Genomic DNA, 15,769 nt, shown 5'->3' with positions numbered 1-15,769 from the left:
TCACTACGACAACAACAGACGCTTTTGGCTGACGGTCGCCAGTTAACATGGACTCTCGTTAAACCGGAACACCGGGTTAGCTCTGTCAGGCAGCGCCGACGTTGACATGAGATAACAGGATATTTTGGTCTCCTATTTATTCAACACAGAGTGCAACAAAAAGTGTATTTCGTGCAGCAGGAGGGGGGAGTTGTTGGCAGTCTGGCAGGCGGAACTCAGGGAAATAATAGTTTGTGCCGGTGTTATGTGCCTTCTGATTTTTCCACCTACTTGTTTCCGTGGCTGTCCAGTTGCCGTGTAAACCTCAACGGCTACCCACGTCGACAGATTCGCTACAAATTCATAAACATTTTACTGGCCTTTGCATCTCGCACCTCAATATAAACTGGACTGAAATTAAACACAATATCTGAGCACGACACCACAATAACATTGTACAGCGGTAAAATTGTGTTTTAAAATAAATTATGATGATCCGTGTCGCGCTGGGTTCGAACCTTCTTCGGCAAAAAAAATAACGGCATAAGGGTCCACTGCACTGTCCAATACACCATCGCATCGTTCTTTTACTTAAAAAAACGTTGCTTTCAGTAGAACAGGAATTAACAGCGCAAACCGAAACAACTTGTTACCTTGATTTAGGCTTAAAATTATAATTAAATCGTACGCTATACCTCCTGCTACATCTCTGCGCTATCCATGTGCAAGGACGTCATAAATTACACCAGGCAGCACATTGTTTGAGAAACAATCGGTCTAAAACAACTGGTTACCTTGGGCTGGAGACGCGTGATCTCGAGGCTCTCAAACAGCTACAACAACACGTTTCTTGGATTTATGGGAAGAAGCAATATGTCTATTGACGAGCCTCATTTATAATAGCCTACAACGTTATGTTTACGACGAAAGATACGCATTTGAAACCTCTACAATACAAAGTTATGTTCAAGAAATGTTAATAGTTTGTGCCCAAAATTTTGAATTGTTGGTGTTGTATACTATATATAGTAGCCTATGGGCTATATTATGTCACCTTCGCATCCAGATATCAGCAAATCCGTTTTTAAAGTGGTAATAGACGAAAGGTGAACGTTGTAACACATTTGTCTTATGAGTGGTCTCGATACTTCACAGAGACAGAACCTATGACGTTCAAGTAACGTTCTGACAAAAAAGCAAACACAATGAATTAAGATTCCAATGTTTCTTTATTGTCAACGAGGTCGGCAAAACTGCAAAACGGAATCCATAGAAATGCAGGAATTTAGTTTGTAACGACAGTAGCAACATAACCTGTCCTTTCCTGTATGCTTCCATTTAATTGAATAGTAACATAGCCCATTTGAAGCACTTTCATATACTTCTAATAGTTGTATCTGCAAAACATAGAAAGTCCTAAGACTAAGTGGGCAGAGAAAAGCACCCCTTACACAAAAGGGCGAATAAAGAATCCAAGAAACGTGTTGTAGCTGTTTGAGAGCCTCAAGATCACGCATCTCCAGCCCAAGGTAACCAGTTGTTTTAGACCGATTGTTTCTCAAACCGTGTGCTGCCTAATTTATGACAAGTCCTTGCACATGGATAGCGCAGCGATGTAGCTGGAGCTTATAGCGTACGATTTAATTATAATTTTAAGACTAAATCAAGGTAACAAGTTGTTTCGGTTTGCCCTGTTAAATTGTAATTCCTGTTCTACTGAGAGAAAGCAAAGTTTTTTTAAGTAAAAGAACGATGCGATGGTGTAGTGGACAGTGCAGTGGACCCTTATGCCGTTATTTTTTGTGCCGAAGAAGGTTCGAACCATAGACCGTATTTATATTAACGGTCTATGGTTCGAACCCAGCGCGACAGGGATCATCGTAATTTATTTTAAAACACAATTTTCCCGCTGTACAATGTTATTGTAGTGTCGTGCTCAGATATTCTGTTTAATTTCAGTCCAGTTTATATTGAGGTGCGACATGCAAAGGCCGGTAAAATGTTTATGAATTTGTAGCGAATCTGTCGACGTGGGTATAGCCGTTGAGGTTTACACGGCATCTGGACAGCCTCGGAAACCAGTAGGTGGAAAACGAGAAGACACATAACACCGGGGCGCTGTGTGGTCTACGGTCTGCTATAGCAACCGAGAAGTGGACTCACCAACAGTAAAGAAACTGGTCTGGACGAAGTTGGGAAGTGGTCAGTTCTTTGTATTTTATCCCTTTTTAAAGGCTTGTCCCTGACGTATTAACGTTAATTAACTTAGCTCACAACAGAGAGGGGTATATTTCATGTAGCGAAGGTGGTTTAGAGCATCTTTAGCTTTATCTAGTTAGCTGGAGAAGATGGCAGAGCTTACATGATGCTCCAGTATCATTGTAAGGGTAATCAACAAGCTAGGCTAACGTTAACGGTAGCAGCCCCCTGGAAGATGAAACAGGTGCGGCGTTGTCAATGTTAGCTAAATTAGCTTATGTTAAGATAGCTAGATTGTTTTGGTCAGCTAAATTATGTGGATTGATAATACGTATGAGACAAAATATAAGTATATAAATATATATATATATAAAATAAAATGTGGCATTTAACGTTGTACCCATAATTCATATTTGGTTATCTTTGTTCTGGTTACATTGCGCCTTTATAGGCTAACTGACAGTTCCTAAATATGAAAGTTCCACAAGACAATAATTAAAATATTTATCTTATGTTTACATATTGAATCATTCATGTAAAAATCAAATTACTGATTGCAAAACACTAAACAAAAAGTAGAAATAGGGTTTACTTACATTTACTGGAACCATCAATAATTAAAAAGTAAATATGAGCATGCATAAAAAAAGATTCCGTCAGATATCTGTAAATGAATGGAGCCAGAAGTAGCCCCAGTCTGTGCCTTTCATCCTAACAAACGAGGATCAGCAAGAATGAAGATATTTGTGAAAAGGTAGTTCATTGTTAAGAGGAAACCGTACTTTAAAATGGAATTTTGCTTAGCGTGCCTTTCTGCCTTACAGGAAATTCTATCAACATCGCTGACAGTCTGATGGTAGGCTCCTTTCTCAGCAAATTAGTCTATCAAATATGGATGGTGGAAATAAAGGTAGGTCTGTTCTTTCCATGCCAAGAAACAAAGTTATTTAGTCTCAAAACTACTTAGCATCAGTTGTGTTTGCATGAAAAACGAGACAACCCTTATTAAAGCCCCAGCAGTGCTAAGATGTAAACAGTTGCACGGTCCTCTGGGATAACCCTGCAGTTGTTTTTGAATGAGAGAATGGGGACTGATGACAATAACACCCTTCTTCAGCTTCAAAGAAACACTGGGGGAGGTGCAAAGAGAAGCATCATTAGCTGTGGCGGTGTGATCCTCATAGTACTGTGCAGGTGTGAGACCTGTCTCGTTCCTTGTCAACACTATGAGGATAACTCCACTGAGAAAACCTTCTACACATGCTATTAGGAAACAGGGATAGACAGGATGTTATAACATCCTGTCTATCCCTGTTTCCTAATTTAACGTAAGGACTAAATCGCATAAAGTTCTCAAATCCAAGGACTTGGTTGAAATGTGAAAGAACACTGGCAAAAAAAAACTAATGAATCACTTCATTCTCATTGGCTGCCTGCCAACGTTGCAGGTAGATTGACAGCTTCACCTGTCAGTGGCAAAATTGACCTGCATTTGGCGCGTGGTTGGGTGATAATTTTTACAAAGCAGTGTGAAACTTACTCCTAAAGAAATTTTGGGAAGCCAATAAGAATTCAATCAGTGATTCATTATTTTTCTTTGCTACTGTTCTTTCACATATCAACGAATTCTGCCCGTCCAATCTTTGGATTTGAGCTCCAAAAAGTGTGGCGTCACATAACAGGAGTAAAGAGGCCCGCTGAAACAAGCAACCAGCAAAAAGATGAAGATGATTTGAAGAACAGGACCACAATGCATAAGTCCTGGACTTTATTGTGTTTTTGTCCTCGATTGTATTGGATGTCTTTTCTTGTGCAAGGCATTCTTATTGCAATTAAATAAATCAAATCAAAAAGTAAAAGAAGACATTTTAATACCAAAGATACACTTTATTGTGTATCTTTAACAAGTTCAAGAATGATAGTCGTGCATTTCCTATATTTCACCTTTTACAGTATGTGTAAAAAAAGCTGATAAAAAGGATGTGTGGCTAGTGGATCTTCAAATCCACTTGCCAGACAATAGTTGGTGGCCAGACAAGTCAACTTCAGCCCCTACTTGTCACACTAGTTTAAGTAACAATACCAAAACAACATTTCTCAATTATTATGTTTTTCTACAAACCCATTTTTTTATTGTACCAAATTTGGCAAACTGACGTAAACAGTGTTTAATGCTGTATTAACGCTACAGTGTTTCCTCAATGTTGATATGTTGATGGCAGCCCGCCACCATAAAATGTCTGTGTTTGTTCCAGATGTGCAGGCGGAGCTGGACTCAGTGGAGGCCGAGCTGGAGTTGGTGGAGCTGCAGATTGCAGAGCTCCTGCAGAAGCAGGCGGCGCTGACTTCTCGTAAAGATGCACTGCTGCAGAGGCTTGAGGAGGCCTGCGATGCTGCACAGCCATCCTCCTCTTCATCCTCATCTTCCATAAAATCATCTAAAGTTGATCCAGCAATGAGCAAGCAGGAGATGCAGCTCTATGATGGCTCAGGTACTCTACACACATACAGTTAGTCAAGTTGTTGTCTTGTGTTAATCATTGTATGTAAATATTTGTTTCTGTTGTCATTGTTATTGTTTAATACGTTTGTTTTTTCATGTATGCACCATTCTCCTAGGCAAATTCCACATACTGCACATCTGACTTATTGTGGCAATAAAACCCTTTTCTGATTCTGATCATTTGATGTTTGGTAGATTTTCCATGGTCCAAAGAAGTGGAGCAGCACCTGAAGGACTCGTTCCATCTCTCCAAGTTCAGACAACTGCAGCTGAGGGCCATCAACCTGACCATGTCAGGCAAAGATCTCTACCTGGTGATGCCCACAGGAAGAGGGAAAAGCCTCTGCTACCAGCTTCCTGCTGTCTGCTCCAAGGGTACACTGAGACAGAAATACACAATGTTGGATTCTAAACTGCGGTGACCTCAGGCCTACAAAGATTAATGAGAGGGTTAGCAAAGCCTGTTGAGTCTAAAGCCAGGATTTTCCATGTCACAAAAGAGGTTCTCTTTTTTAACCTGCCTAGATTAGCAGGGTAATTTATGTTGCTCTGCTAACCTGGTCCGGACCAGTTTTTGGCCCGGGTTTTGTCTTGTTTTGGGCTAAAAAGTCTTTGGAAATATTATCACCCTGTATGTTACTGCCTGGCTTGACACATACTGTATTGTGTGAAAAATAAACGTTGAAACTATCGCTGCAGCGCACGGGCAAATGCGGACACTACGCACCCCGTGTGGCTGGAAATGATTGGATATCATATCCACCATTATGGAAATAGGTGGGCTACGCTGCTAAATTTGATGCTTGCGCCTGCTGTGTATTAACTTTGCAGTTTATAATTCTGAGATCATTCTGTTTGTCCTGGGAGTACCTACATGCTTAATGACTCAGTCTTTCCTACTGTTATCACATCACATATAATTGTGTGTGTGTGTGTGTGTGTGTGTGTGTGTGTGTGTCTGTGTGTCTGTGTGTCTGTGTGTGTGTGTGTGTCAGGTTTTACATTGGTTGTCACTCCCTTGGTGTCCCTAATGGAGGACCAGATCATGTACCTGAAGTCCATTGATGTGTCCGCAGTAATGCTGAATGCGTCGAGTAGCAAGGTAACAACGTATTCACTTGTTTATTTCACTTCATCCCAGCGCTTAGTCTGTTGATCTCTTCCAAAACCCCTACACATCACTTTTTGACAAAACTGCATGAGCGTCAGACTTCGATTGCACCCTTTTAAAGACAAATTCACTTTTCATTCTTGAAAATATTCCAATATCAAAAAAAAAAATCCTAAATAAATGATAAAACCACACAAGCACGATAGTAACTTAGTTTTGAATTCGGAGTGCAGGAAAATCCGACTTCTCCGCACTGCTATTTCCAAGTGATTAGATTGGATTTGAGTGTCCATCACCAACCTATCTGCATAGGTTGCTGTGGTAACGACATAGTAGCTACGCTGGTTGATGCGGCTTTCCAATGAGGAAGCTTCAGAAACGAAGGTCCGTCATTTTGCCCTCAAAGTCCCCGGTGAAGTTGCAGTACAGAACGGACTGATGTTGTCCTCCATAGCGCTCTGCTAGTAGCAGCATCTGCTCATCATTTGAGTTACTCTGGACTTGACATTGTTGTTGTGTATCGCTATTTTGCTTTAAGTTGGACTTTTATTGTGAAAGGTAAAAATAGAGTAGAGCTGCGTTGCCGTGGACAATGTTAAAGTAAATAAAGGCATCTTACTTCACGCTGGCTCGGACTACAGAGCATCTTTGAATTTATTTTATAATCTGCTTAAGTATAGGCACAGTTCATACCCCTCGACTACATGAGTCATACAAAAATGACTTTTTAAATTCGTTTTGAGCAGCTGACCTCACAATTCAAAACACCTCCTAATGTGGTTTGAACCCGATTTGCAAAAGTCACAGTTAATGTGGTCTATTGACCAGACTATCCAAAATCAATCTGGACGCAGTCTGGATATGCCAAAGCAGTCTGAAAAAGGCTGTTGTGCATTGTTTTTGCTTGTTACATGTTAGAGTCAGTAAAAGAAAAATTTGATCACAAAAATAAAAGGTATTTTCAGTTTTCTGTTGCATTGCTTTCATTGTTAAAGTCAACATAGCGACTTGTTCACATTAATGGCCTCTGATTCACCTTAACCCAAAAATGTCCTCGCACTGGAGCTGTGTCCATTAATACTTATTCTTCCAAACTTTCTGTTTGGTCAGTAGCGGTCAGGAAAAACACCTATTAGCCTCGTTATTTTTACTTCACCTGGTTCCCTGTTGCTGTGTATGTGTGTGCTTGTGTCAGCAAAACGTTTTGTCTTTCAATTTGGCTAAGGCATCGGGAAAAATAGCTTAGGCAACAGGCCCTTTTAGTATCTAGGCTACTTCCTGAACACATGCACGTGCCTTGTCCTATTTTTACAACTGTCCATTGATCAAACTATGTCAGTAAATCACATGATTGTCTCTTTGCTGGTATTGCAAAGTAGCATTGCACACAAAAAGTGTAGCCAAAAGGCCATAGATCACTTAAATCCGCCTCAGGAGAGTTATTTGACAAATGTGATCTTTGTTGTATTATATCAACTGTAGTCTATATCCACAACGTTCACTTTCTGGGATTGCTCTGGTGCAACTGAAAATCCAGACAGCTAGCTAGACTATCTGTCCAATCTGAGTTTTCTGTTGCACAACTAAAACGACTTTTGAACGTACACATGTTCTACCAAAACAAGTTCCTTCCTGAGGCTATTCAACAGAGGCACCGTGGCTCCTTACTTTGCTTTTCACCGCCCAAGACAATTGTGATTGGCTTAAAGTAGAAATGCCAATAAACCAGAGCACATTTTTCTACCATGCCAGAATGCTGTGTGGACTAGCCAGACCCTCATCTGCAGCGCTGTGGAGGAAGGTCTGGCAATGCAAGACTATATCTATAAAAAAAAGAAATTTTTCAGCTGAGACCAGCAGTCAATACGTTGTTAGACAACAGTTTTCTACATGTAGTTACATCTCTAAGAATAATGTTTCGGTGTGACAGCTTTCATAGTATGAAAAAGCAAATTGTAAAAAAAAATGAATAATAATAACAATAATACTTTAAGGAGCATGCCAAGACCGTCATGGCTGGCATGATGGATCCCAAGGCCACTTTCAAGCTGCTGTATGTGACTCCAGAGAAGATCGCCAAGAGCAAGCTGTTCATGTCTCGTCTGGAGAAAGCCTACAACATAAACTTGCTGAGTCGTATCGCTGTGGACGAGGTGCACTGCTGCAGCCAGTGGGGACATGACTTCAGACCAGGTGAGAAGTCTCCTTCACTCGGATGGCAGGGTCTGGAAGTAGAGTTCTTATAAGGCACAGGTGTCAGACCGAATGCCCTTGTGCCAAATTGCCCCTTGCAAATTTTGATCTGGCCCACATATCATTTTAGATTTACAATACATTTTGGCCTTCATAGTTGCTCCAAACCAAAAAAAACAGGAAACAGTTTTTCAAACTGCAATTACGCCACACTCACAGCACAACATGAGACGCAGAACTTGCAACACACACTGTGAAATAGGTTGTTCTCAGTCAGGTAGAGTACTTTTAAAAATGAAATCTGAGTGCATTGTTTTGCTTGATTGAATTTGCTAAATTCTACAATGGCTTTTCTATAATTCTATGAAGGAACTTGTTTGCTGAATTGGGGCTTCATGTGGCCCAAATAGGCTAAATGAGACATACAATACGGTCTAAAATATATGACTTTTCGATTAAATAAAAGCATGTCAACACTCTATGCACGTCTGACCCTTGATGTGATTCACATTTTCCAGTGTAGCCATCAGTGAAATTGAGTTTGACACCCGTGTTCTAAGGCAACCTAACTTACCCCCCTAGGTTTATCTTCAAAGTTTATGTGTGTGTTTGTGTGTATGACCCTGTTTCCCTGTGCAGATTATAAACTGCTGGGCATTCTAAAGAGACAGTTTCCCAAAGTCCCATTACTCGGGCTCACAGCCACAGCAACCAGCAGCGTCCTCAAGGACTGTGAGAAGATCCTGTGTGTGCCACGGCCAATCACACTCTCTGCATCCTTCAACCGAACTAATCTCTACTACGAGGTGGTAACAAGGGCTGCTACACTCTTACACAAACCTTTAAGCCACTTGCATCCTACACAAACACAAGGACTATATGTGCGGGTGCCTTGTAGGCTTATGCCGATTGGCAATCAGATCGTATATTGACAACCAATGATGTTTTTTCCTATGCCGATATTAAGGGGATTTTAACTAACTTACTGTCAGAAGTTGGATGTTAAAAAATAATGTCTAGAATCTGCACCCTACTGTGCATTTAAAGATGTTTCTGAGAAGACAGCAAGTTTTTCCGCTAAGCCGCGTTAAACAGCACGATTGATGAGTGAATTTTAAATACTCAGTGAAAACACAGTTTCTGGGTCTTCTTTTTAATTAATTTTTCAATTCAATTTTATTTATAGTATCAATTCATAAAAAGAGTTATCTCAAGACACTTTACAGATAGAGTAGGTCTAGACCACACTCCAGAATTTACAAGGATCCAACAGTTCTAGTAGTTTCCTCCAGAGCAAGCAACAGTGCGACAGTGGCGAGGAAAAACTTCCTTTTAGGCAGAAACCTCGGACAGACCCAGGCTCTTGGTAGGCGGTGTCTGACTGGCCGGTTGGGGTTAGAATGAAGAGTTGAAATAACAAAAATAGAAAAAATAGTAGTTTGTAGTAGTTCATGGCATAACAGGGCACTGTGCGGCATTACAAGGCACAGCAGGACGTAGCTGGGAACCGCAGAGTGTAGCAGATAAACATGGCATCGCAGAACGTGTAGCGGGACCATGGCAACAGCTGCTACCATGATTGTGGAGCTTCCCTGATCCGAGGGAACATGCTGGGGAAAAAAGAACATAAGGACTCCGGGGAATGACTCCCCAGAGCTAGGTTAGTGACAAGCATTTCTGGGACATGGATGCACATAAATGAAAAGGAGGAGCCTGGTCAGGCTAGAACTCTCCCCAACCGAATCGGGCTGTATGCCAAGTCTCTTTTTAGTTTTGTTATATTCTTGATTATATGATAGATGAATCTGACAACTATGACGAGAAGCCTGTGGGCCGGATTAGGCGGACGCTGCGACTCTTCAGTCTGCCTCCCGAACCCAAACTGGAACCTGGTTCCACAGGAGAGGAGCCTGATAGCTGAACGCTCTGGCTCCCGTTCTACTTTTAGAGACTCTAGGAACCACAAGTAACCCTGCATTCTGGGAGCGTAGTGCTCTTGTAGGGTTGTAAAGTACTATGAGCTCTTTAAGATAAGATGGTGCCTGACCATGAAGAGCTTTGTAGGTGAGAAGAAGGATTTTAAATTCTATTCTGGATTTTACAGGAAGCCAATGCAGAGAAGCTAAAATAGGAGAGATGTGATCTCTTTTCCTGGTTCCTGTCAGAACACGTGCTGCAGCATTCTGGATCAGCTGAAGAGTTTTTATGGACTTTTTTGAGCAGCCTGATAATAAAGAATTGCAGTAATCCAGCCTAGAAGTAACAAATGTATGGACTAGTTTTTCTGCATCATTTTTCGACAGGATATTCCTGATTTTTGCAATATTACATAGGTGAATAAAGGCGATCCTTGAAATTTGCTTTATGTGGGAATTAAAGGACATTTCCTGATCAAAGATAACTCCAAGATTCATCACAGTGGTGCAGGAGGCCAGGGGGATGCCATCCAGAGTAACTATCTCTTTGGATAATGCGTCACGGAGGTGCTTGGGTCCCAGAGCAATAACTTCAGTTTTATCTGAGTTCAACATTAGAAAATTACAGGTCATCCGGGTTTTAATATCCTGAAGGCACATTTGAAGTTTAGCTAACTGATTAGTTTCATCCGGCTTGATTGATAGATATAATTGAGTATCATCATCATCATCATCAACAATTAAAGTTTATGGAGTGCTTCCTGATAATATTGCCTTTAGGAAGCATATATAAAGTGAACAGGATTGGACCGAGCACATATCCTTGTGGGACTCCATGTCTAACTTTGGCGTGCACAGAGGATTCATCGTTAACATGAACAAACTGAGATCGATCTGATAAATAAGACTTAAACCAGCTTAGAGCAGTCCCTTTAATTCCAATTAAATGTTCCAATCTCTGTAATAAGATATGATGGTCAATGGAATCAAATGCAGCACTAAGATCTAATAACACCAGTACAGAGATAAGTCCTTTGTCTGATGCAGTTAGGAGGTCATTAGTAATTTTCCCAAGTGCTGTCTCTGTACTATGATTAACTCTGAATCCTGACTGAAAATCCTCAAATAAGCTGTTGCTATGCAGGAAGTCACACAGCTGTTTGGCGACTGCTTTCTCAAGAATCTTAGAGAGAAATGGAAGGTTAGATATAGATCTATAGTTGGCTAAAACATCTGGATCAAGGTTGGGCTTTTTCAGAAGAGGTTTAATTACACTTACCTTAAAGTGCTGTGGTACATAGCCTGTTAATAAAGACAGATTGGTTATATCTAGTAGAGAATTGTTGACTAATGGTTGAACTTCTTTAAGTAGCCTAGTCGGGATGGGATCTAAGAGGCAGGTTGATGGTTTAGATGAAGAAATAATTGTGTGAAAAGTGAAGCAAAGCAGTCTAAACATATATCTGATTTTACAGCTGTTTCTGAAGTTCCTGAGTTTAGAGATAAGCCAGTGCCAGTTAAAGGCAGGTCTTGGTAAATATTGCTTCTAGTATTTATAATTTTATCATTGAAGAATCTCATAAAGTCGTTACTACTAAGAGCTATGGGAATACTTGGCTCAGTAGAGCTGTGACCTTCCGTTAGTCTGGCTACAGTGCTGAAAAGAAACCTGGGTTTTTTCGTATTTTCCTCTATTAATGACGAGAAGTACACTGCTCTGGCATTACGGAGGGCCTTCCGATACGTTTTAAGACTATCTTACCAGATTAAACGAGAATTTTCCAATTTGGTGGAATCACATCTTCTCAAGTTTCCGTGATATTTGCTTTAATTTGCGAGTTTCAGTGTTATACCATGGAGCTAACCGTCTTTGTTTTATTATCTTCTTTTTTAGAGGGGCAACAAAGTCAAGTATTGCTCGCAGCGAGCCTGCTGCCCTATCAACAAAATGATTGATTTGGGAGGACTGAAATTAGTATAGGAGTCCTCCGTTATTTTGTGACTTGGTAATGAATTAAATGCTAATGGAATCACATCCTTAAATTTAGCTACACTACTATCAGATACACATCTTGTATAGAAGGTTTTGCCTAATGGCGTGTAGTTTAGCAGTATAAACTCAAAAGTTATCAAACAGTGGTCAGATAGAAAGAGATTCTGTGGGAACACTATTAAATGTTCAATTTCAACACCATACACCAGAACAAGATCGAGGGTGTGGTTAAAACGGTGAGTAGGTTTATGTACACTTTGAGAGAAGCCAGTAGAATCTAAAAGAGACATAAACGCAGTACTAAGGCTATCATTCTCATTGTCCACATGAATATTAAAATCCCCTACAATGAGAAATTTGTCAGTTTTTAGCACTAAGTTTGACAAAAACTCGGATAAGAATTCAGACTATGGGCCAGGTGCTCGGTACATTATAACAAATAGAACCGGTTTCAGTGATTTCCAATTTGGGTGTGAAAGACTAAGAACAAGACTTTCAAATGAGTAGAATTCAGTTTAGGTTTAGAGCTGATTAGTAGACTAGAATCGAAGATAGCTGCAACTCCTCAGCCTGTACCTCGAGGAATGTAAGTATTAATATGACTGGAATGGGGGGATTCATTTAGACTAATATATTCTCCATCACCCAGCCAGGTTTCAGTAAGACAAAATAGATCAATATTAGAATCTGATATAAATTAATTTACTAGTACCCCTTTAGAAGAGAGAGATCTGATGTTTAAGAGTCCACATTTAATTCTCCTATTCTTTTGCACTATTGCACTTATGGTTTTAATTGTTATGAGGTTTTCATGCACAGCTCCTCTTCTGTTTACCTTTGATTTAAATAATTTCAATGGTCGGGGGGCAGACACTGTCACTATGAGGTTTTTACTAGGTAAATCCTGGAATAAAGAAGCAGAGAAGTGTGTTAGACTGGGACTCTGCTTCCTGGTCCCAACTCTGGATTGTCAAGGATCAGGTCCACTAATAAACTTGTCAGATTTCTTGAAATGAGAGCTGCTCCATCCTAACTGGGATGAATGCCGTCTCTCCGAATCAGACCAGGTCTTCCCCAGAAAGACTGCCAGTGATCCACAAAGCCCACATCATTATCTGGACACCACCTCGATAGCCAGCGTCAAAATGACGACATGCGGCTATACATGTCATCGCTGGTTAGATTTGGCAGGGGTCCAGAGAAAACTACGGTGTCCAAGATTGCCTTCACGTATGTACACACCGATTCAAGATTGATCTTAGTGACCTCCGTTTGGCGTAACCGGGAGTCATTAACGCCAACGTGAATAACAATCTTGCTTATTTACGTTTATCCTTAGCCAGCAGTTTCAAATAAGACTCCATGTTGCCCGCTCTAACCCTCGGGATGCACTTAACTATGGCTGCTGGCTTCGCTAACTTCACGTTTCTCAAAATGGCTCAGGCCGGCCCGCGTTGACTACCGGGGGTGGCTAGATACAGTAACTAACGACTGATCTATCATGGCGCGGATCCGGACTTCTAACTCACTAATTAAAAAATATACATTTTCCGGTGTCATGAATGAATTTCTCTTTGTCAACCACACATCTGCTAACACACCTGTAAGACCTTGTAAAATCAACTGCACTGCCTTGCATCTGCTTAGAAAACATGAAAGACCAGTGTATTTGCTGTATGTTTAGCCTATTATTAAAAATTGTCTAACAATCATTTATAAATACTACACTACACCTATCAAACAAATGTTACAGTGCCCCTAACAGTCTGCTTGTTTCTCAGGTTCGTATTAAAGATTCTAACTCTGAGGCATTGATAAGTGACATTGCCTCTCTGATCAAGAACCGATACAAAGACCAGTCAGGTACTGCAGAAAGCAAGACTGAACACTCAAATAAAAACAAAAATAATTGACTCACTTAGGCTTATGTGCACAAAGTGATTTTAAGATATGACTGTTTACATAAAAAGTATATAAAGTATATATTCACATACAGAGCAGGCCTACTCCATATTTCCTGATGTTTTGCCACAGGGATCGTGTATGTGTTCTCTCAGAAGGATGCAGAGTCTGTGTCATCTGAACTCCAGAAGAAAGACATTCTGGCCTATCCCTACCATGCTCACATGGAACCCGATGATAAGTCCTGCATTCACCGCAAATGGACCTCCAACCAAATCCAGGTGTGGGGTGTGTGGGGGGGGGTAAATGGTTCAGCAACCTCAACATATGAAGGAATCATTAGAACACAGTAATTGCATATTTGGTCTAAATGTATTATGGCCTAAATCTTGACTTTTTGACATTTGATTTACCATGTGTCATTTAGCCTATAATCCTCACACTGGAGAAGGTGGAACCAACATTTAATTTTTTTATTACATGAATGAACCGATTAATTTTCAGTCCATCAACCAAACAATTAATGGATAATTGTTTCTGTACTATGTAGACATGTTTAATATCTGTGTAAACAGTAGGGCTGCACGATATTGGAAGAAAATACATTGAGTTTTTTTTCTTTCTCCAAGCCATATATATCGCGATATTTTGAGCCATCAATACAGGATGAAGTCAATAATTACTGTTCAGAGATATTCATAATTTCACTAATAAACTAGCTTCATTAGTAAAGTAAAAAAAAGGTCACTTAATATTTAATTCCAAAATTAGAACATATTTCTGTAAACAGAAAAGCAGAACACATTTTTAAGTAAAATGGCCGCTTTACACCAACCCCCTGATTGGTTTATAAAAATATAACTAAAAATAAACATATTTTTTATGAAAACAAGTTATAAAAGCACGTTCACAATCGTTTTGTTTTTAAGTCAACTTTTCTTAGCCAAAGTGCTAAAGTAAAACAGTGTTGGTCATCATCATAATCATGGCTTAACAAATAAAATAGACAAAATGAAATCAGACATTCAATAAATGTTGTGTTAGATCTCGTAAACAGAGTATTACTTAGCAGTATGTATCCTGTATGCTTTGCTTACTCAAGATTTTTAGCTAAGAACACAAGTCTCTCAACCTTTTGCAAGCTTGAGACAGGTTCGTTGGCAAGTGATGATGTTGCCACTAGTACTGAAAATGGCAAGCTTGTTGCAGGAGTACACAGGTATTTGCGGGAACGTGTGCGTTAAAGCCTGCTGCTGCTCTAATATCCTGCTGATCATCAACTGTCGGGGACCCCACCTTGTTTGGCATTCTGAGATGAGACTAAGGGATGGTAGAAGCTCACCAGCTTTTTGCAGACCCCTACAGCATGATCAATGCGGCCATCCTTTTTCACTGCATTTTCTAAGGGGAGAAAACAAACAAAACAGTGCAAACTTTAATTATTGAAGCACACTGTTTAATTTTAAACAATAAATGTGCTCAAAACTATTTTTTGCCACCGATTAAGGTTAAAATCTATTTTTTATTTTCTGTATTTTTTACCGTTAGGTTTTAAAGCTCTTCACACATTCATTTTCAAAGATTTTTTAGGTTCAGGACAGGTTATTAGGTAAAAAAGCTGAGTACAAATCTATACTTAGGATAAGGATTATGGTCCTTACTCACCAACTGCAAGATGTAGTCTGTGGCCAAAGCACTGCAATCTGGTCCACTTCTTCAGGGCGGCAGCTTTCAATGGGTTTGCTGCATAATCTGTTGTTATACAGACTGGACGTGTCTCATCTAAGCCCCAAGCAGTCACCGCTTCTCTCAGGCCCTCAGCAATAGTCTTGGCTGTATGACACTCCAAACAGCAACCTTTTATTTTGAAGTGCTCTGTGAGGAAATGGACTGTCAGACTTACACTCACCGGCCACTTTATTAGGTACCCCATGCTAGTAACGGGTTGGACCCCCTTTTGCCTTCAGAACTGC

General features: G+C 40.2%; 1 protein-coding gene across 2 annotated transcripts in view; it reads left to right on the top strand.

The window, feature by feature from the left end:
* The first annotated feature begins 80 nt into the window (after positions 1 to 80).
* recql (RecQ helicase-like) overlaps positions 81 to 15,769 on the top strand; it is a 26,479-nt gene continuing 10,790 nt past the window's right edge. For both annotated transcript variants that reach the window (XM_034863175.1, XM_034863176.1), the window contains exons 1-10: positions 81 to 235; positions 2,089 to 2,181; positions 3,003 to 3,088; positions 4,434 to 4,670; positions 4,877 to 5,056; positions 5,677 to 5,783; positions 7,787 to 7,985; positions 8,625 to 8,791; positions 13,676 to 13,757; positions 13,929 to 14,077. In XM_034863175.1, coding sequence (XP_034719066.1) covers positions 3,070 to 3,088; positions 4,434 to 4,670; positions 4,877 to 5,056; positions 5,677 to 5,783; positions 7,787 to 7,985; positions 8,625 to 8,791; positions 13,676 to 13,757; positions 13,929 to 14,077 — 1,140 coding nt within the window. In that variant the 5' untranslated portion in view covers positions 81 to 235; positions 2,089 to 2,181; positions 3,003 to 3,069. The remainder of the gene's footprint in view (positions 236 to 2,088; positions 2,182 to 3,002; positions 3,089 to 4,433; positions 4,671 to 4,876; positions 5,057 to 5,676; positions 5,784 to 7,786; positions 7,986 to 8,624; positions 8,792 to 13,675; positions 13,758 to 13,928; positions 14,078 to 15,769) is intronic.

Source organism: Etheostoma cragini, chromosome 23 (assembly GCF_013103735.1).
Source record: "Etheostoma cragini isolate CJK2018 chromosome 23, CSU_Ecrag_1.0, whole genome shotgun sequence".
Classification (NCBI taxonomy): Eukaryota; Metazoa; Chordata; class Actinopteri; order Perciformes; family Percidae; genus Etheostoma; species Etheostoma cragini.
The sequence above is the reverse complement of the archived record's forward strand: the minus strand, read 5'-3'. Positions and strand labels throughout refer to the sequence as shown.